The 4,955-nt window shown below is 23.8% G+C and overlaps 1 protein-coding gene across 1 annotated transcript in view; it reads right to left on the bottom strand.

Annotated features, from left to right (window-relative positions):
* Positions 1 to 93: 93 nt before the first annotated feature.
* LOC102674352 (thyrotropin-releasing hormone receptor-like) overlaps positions 94 to 4,955 on the bottom strand; it is a 12,001-nt gene continuing 7,139 nt past the window's right edge. The window contains exons 2-4 of the mRNA XM_006617182.2: positions 3,349 to 3,547; positions 1,184 to 1,289; positions 94 to 897 (exon numbers count right to left, since the gene is read on the bottom strand). Of these exons, the coding sequence (XP_006617245.1) occupies positions 666 to 897; positions 1,184 to 1,289; positions 3,349 to 3,547 (537 nt within the window). The 3' untranslated portion in view covers positions 94 to 665. The remainder of the gene's footprint in view (positions 898 to 1,183; positions 1,290 to 3,348; positions 3,548 to 4,955) is intronic.

Raw genomic sequence — 4,955 nt, 5'->3', positions numbered from 1 at the left:
TATATATATATATATATATTATCGTGCAAAATAGGCAATGATCTTTTATTCACTGACTTTGTTAGAATTTTTTTTTTAATAAATATCTAAATATAAATATACATAAGTATATTTGTCTTTTATTTATCTAAATCATTACAAATAATCACGCATAAAATTTTACCAACCTTCGACTATCATTCATATTATACAAAATTTTAAAATTAGTCTATAATATGAATAACCTCTCATAATTCTCATTTATACAAATGAAATAAATCTATCCTTAATCCAACAATCGTCAAGCATTCAGAGATTTGTACTTACTTTATTTTCTTTTCAATTATTTCCTATTTCAGTAGCAACATAAAATAATCAATTACCAGAATATGAGATCACTGAATAATACATTGTTCACTGAGTATACATTGAAAGAAACTAACTGTACTTAGAGTAAATTGATTATAATTGTCATATTTCCAGAAACTTATTCATAACCTACATACGTTACATACAGTCAGCGTTATAAATGACTGAGACGCGATCTTTTTACATACAAGATATCGTTGGACTAGTATATTTAACCACGTGACTGAAGCGTTATGATAGTCACATGACACTATTCATATCACGCTTTCTGAAATTGTGATTCTTCTATGATTGCCCAAAAATTATTTCTATAATTTCTATATGTATCGTTGCGGATTGCAATGATATCTGGTCATACTTTTCAATATTTTGCGTAACAATTGCTGTAAACAACGTCGAAACGTAATACCACACATAGCATACAATAGAAAATTGATGCTGAAATTGGTATAGTAAAGAAGCATGAAAAACTGTTGTATACACCAAAGCAGGTCAGGTGTATTTTTGCGGGCGAGCGTGAAGAAGAATACGCATAACCGTATAACATAACTGGAAAATAAAAAAAATATGTAAATTACATTTAACTAACAACTGTGAAATTGCAATTACAAGAGTAAGAATTGAAATAAAAGAAATGCATTAAAATCAGATTGAACAGGTTAATAGTGATAGAAAAGAGAATTTTCTTTATTTCTATATATTATACTTCAAAAATACAATAGAGAATTATGAATAGAATAAGAATAATTATATTCCTATATTATTATTTATGTTTCATTCGAATTTTACAATTACAAAAAAATTAGAGATTGTTCGGTATGAGCATATTATTTACCTTGGTAAATTGAGAAGAATAAAGACGGTACTGATTAAAAGCAGCATTTTCGTGATGTTTTGTTGATTTCTCGTGGAAACAAGGTTTTTCGACGATGACCTAATATCTGTAACACAAAGAGAGAAAAGAAAATGCAAAGAAGACAGCAACAAAACATTAGTAAAAATTTCTGCAACAATGTTATTTGATATTTAAATAATTTAACTTTCTATTTCACTTTCTATTTCTATACAAGTTGGCAATAACAGTTGAAATTTAAACCAATTCAAGAAGTTTTATCAACAACAATTAAAAGTTAAAAAGTGTTACAATGCGGAGATAACCTATCTTTTTTAACCTTAACGCGAAGGATATCTTTTCTCAATAATGTAACTCAGAAATCAAATGAAAATTTTATTTTCATTTTAAATGATATTAATAATTATTGATTTTCCTTCTAATATTATTTAACAAATAAAATTCAAAAATGATAATTTAAAAATCAAAAATTCAATAATTCAAAATTTATATCCATTATTTTCCTATATTTATCATTCATAGTTCAATTGCAAATTGAAATAATTTAGATTTAAGTAGTAAAATCGCAAATCTATTTAAGTTGAATTTGTTTTATCATAAATTAAATTAAAGTTACATTTAAATATAATTTAAAACACAATATAAACACAAATTTTAAAATTAAAAAAATTAATAAAAGTATATCAATAAAGTCCATATTTGTCAAGAAATTTTTATGAAGAAGAATAAAAAAGTAAATTGTAAAAGAAATGAAATACGATTTTAAAACTAGTCAACTAGTAGTTCAATCAATCATTTTTCCGACTGTTCAATAATCGAATCAAGCATTATATCTCTTTAATTTTAACGAACATCTTCTATTTGATTATCGAATTAAATTTGAATCTATAACTACATTTAGTACATTAATTAATTAAATCCGTTTTTAATTTAAATTAATCGTTATATTTTTTTATATTACAATTTTATATTATTTTTTAAAAGAAATGTGAAAAGAAATTGAAGAAATGAGAAAAAAAAGAATAAGTAAATTTAATAAAAAAAAAAAATATAAATTCTCTATTGGAAATTATATTAAAAAAAGATTGTGAAAAATAAAAGTATTTTTTGATATTTATATCTCTTTCAAAATCAATTGTTCAATTATATTAATTAATTAACAAGTTATTACAAATAATTTCTTCAATTTAACAGAGATAATTACATTTAATCAAGAAATTTATTTGATTAATTGAAATAATACTTTTGTTTATTTGATTATTATTTTATTTGTATTAAAATCTCTGCATCAAAATCTTGTATGTAACTAGAAAAATAATAGTTTTTAATCATAAAATATTTATTTATTCAAGTATCATATGACTATTTATTCATTGAATATATTATTTATTCATATATAAATTCATATATTAATATTTATTTACTCATTAAATAATAGTTTTAATAAAAATAAAATTTTCATTAGTTTTCATCAGTACAGCTTAATCGAACTCTTATATACAATGTATTTAGACAAAGTAAGCAAAAACTTTAAGTGATTCTGAAGATTGGAACAGATAAAAAATATGCAAACAATGTTGAAGTTTATTTTCTAAGTTATAAGCAATTTTTATATTGGATGAAATAAAAGTATCTCTATTTCCATCTTGCTTTATCTAATGAAAAATTGAATTGCTTCTAAAAAAAAAAAAAAAAAAAATTAAAAAAAATTTCAAAAAAATTTTTTTTAAATTTAAAAAAAATTTTTTATTTGGGAAAAAAAAAAGTTTCCTTTTTTCCCTTTTGTTTTTTTAAAAAAAAAATGAATTTTTTTTAAAAAAACAAAAGGGAAAAAAGGAAACTTTTTTTTTTCCCAAATAAAAAATTTTTTTTAAATTTAAAAAAAATTTTTTATTTGGGAAAAAAAAAAGTTTCCTTTTTTCCCTTTTGTTTTTTTAAAAAAAAAAAAAAAAAAAATTAAAAATAATTTCAATAAACATTTTTTTCATACGAAGTTCTGTGCTTATTTTAATCTCTAGAATCACCTCTTATATCCTCTCATATTCTATCTACCAATTCGGTCGAATACATCCTCTATATACGAAGACTTTTGTGAATGATGATATATATGTATACGAATGCTATACGTAGTACATATGTATATTTACGTATACAACGATTCCCTATTTCGGGTAGCTGACAGGCGTTCCTCGGTGTTGATGGCGGTGCGGACGTAGTCTGATGCCGAGAATGATGAGAATGGTTATTCTTCGACGAATGAAACGATTGCTGCGAGGGTGGCCGTCGACCTCCGACCATTGGTCCTAGATTCATGCCACCGGCACCGTTGTTGCTACTGCTACCACTCTAGAAATTGAAAAAGAATCTTTTGTAGAAATTTAATGGTGCCTCTTGAATTGAAAATTCGTCAAAACTGGAAATAAAACTCGAATTTCAATACATGTATCAATTATAATCTTGAAACATTGAAAAAAGATATTTATTAAAAACCAAGGTATGTAGGTTGATTAAAATTTTATTTCTTTTATAATTTTTTATATTTTTTGTCTTTTATATATATATATATTATTTACATTAAAATTACAGAATGTTTTTTACCGAGAAATGAGAAATATCAAGTAGCTAATTCAATTATACAACGCTACTGACAATAGATAATCTATTGTGAATAAAGATCCACGGGAAGCCAATCATTTTTTTAGCCACAGTATCTTGTCTCAGTCGTTATCAGTATGGTTAGATAGGATACTATCATTTTCCACATGTTACTTATCCAAGGGCTACTAAATGATACTATTGTATAGGATACCTTGTTTATCTTAATCCCTCTAAATGTTCGTACTACAAATTGATGATATAATAAAAAAAAAAAAGAAAAAAAAAGGAACATATTTTAGGTTAAGTTAATAAACATTATGAGAAATGAGATATTTTTCTATCTATCTTCAGATGTACTTTCAAAAAAAATTGTTTTGTTAAAGTATTGATTTTCTATTTATTTTCAAATTACTATAATTATTAATCTATCACAAAAATTATTTCTAAATGCATTATTAAATTCATCTTTTGATTGAAAGTTTTAAAAGAAGTTAATCTAATTGCAAATGATTTATGTAAATAGCAATGCAAAATTATGAATATGGATTGTATAAAATCAAAAAGTGAGAAGTCTAAATTGTAAATGAATGAAGTTAGATAAAAAATTTGTTAACATATAAAAAGTATTATGATGTTGGTATATACATCATTGTACATGAAAAATATATTTTTTAAAAAGAAGTATGATATATTTTTTTCTTATATTATTTTCTTATTTTGTATTTGACGGAATTACTATGGAAATTCCATTTAAATTGAAAGAATATTACCTGCGACATCTATACATCATAAATGGTAATCTATTTGAAATGTGAGTTAATACTATTACGAATATTGATATAGGAAAATGTGCAAAGAGCTATCACTGATTATTTTTCTCTTTCACAAAATATTTTTAAAGTATCGGTTCTGCTGTTGAATATCCTGGCAAAAATTATTCCTGATATATTGCATGAAATAATTAAAAAAAAAAGGGGGAGAAAATTAAAAAACGATACCAAAATCAATTTTAATCAATCAATCTCGTTAATTCAGATAATCTCTTAACGTCGAATGATACGATGAATAATTCAATATCGCGCAAACTTCAAGGTCCCACAACCGTGAAATGAATAAAATTCAAACATGTTCAAACACTTTTATATCGATGATTCGG

This window comes from Apis dorsata, unplaced genomic scaffold (assembly GCF_000469605.1).
Source record: "Apis dorsata unplaced genomic scaffold, Apis dorsata 1.3 scaffold_293, whole genome shotgun sequence".
NCBI lineage: Eukaryota > Metazoa > Arthropoda > Insecta > Hymenoptera > Apidae > Apis > Apis dorsata.
This window is presented reverse-complemented; position numbering and strand designations above follow the sequence as displayed.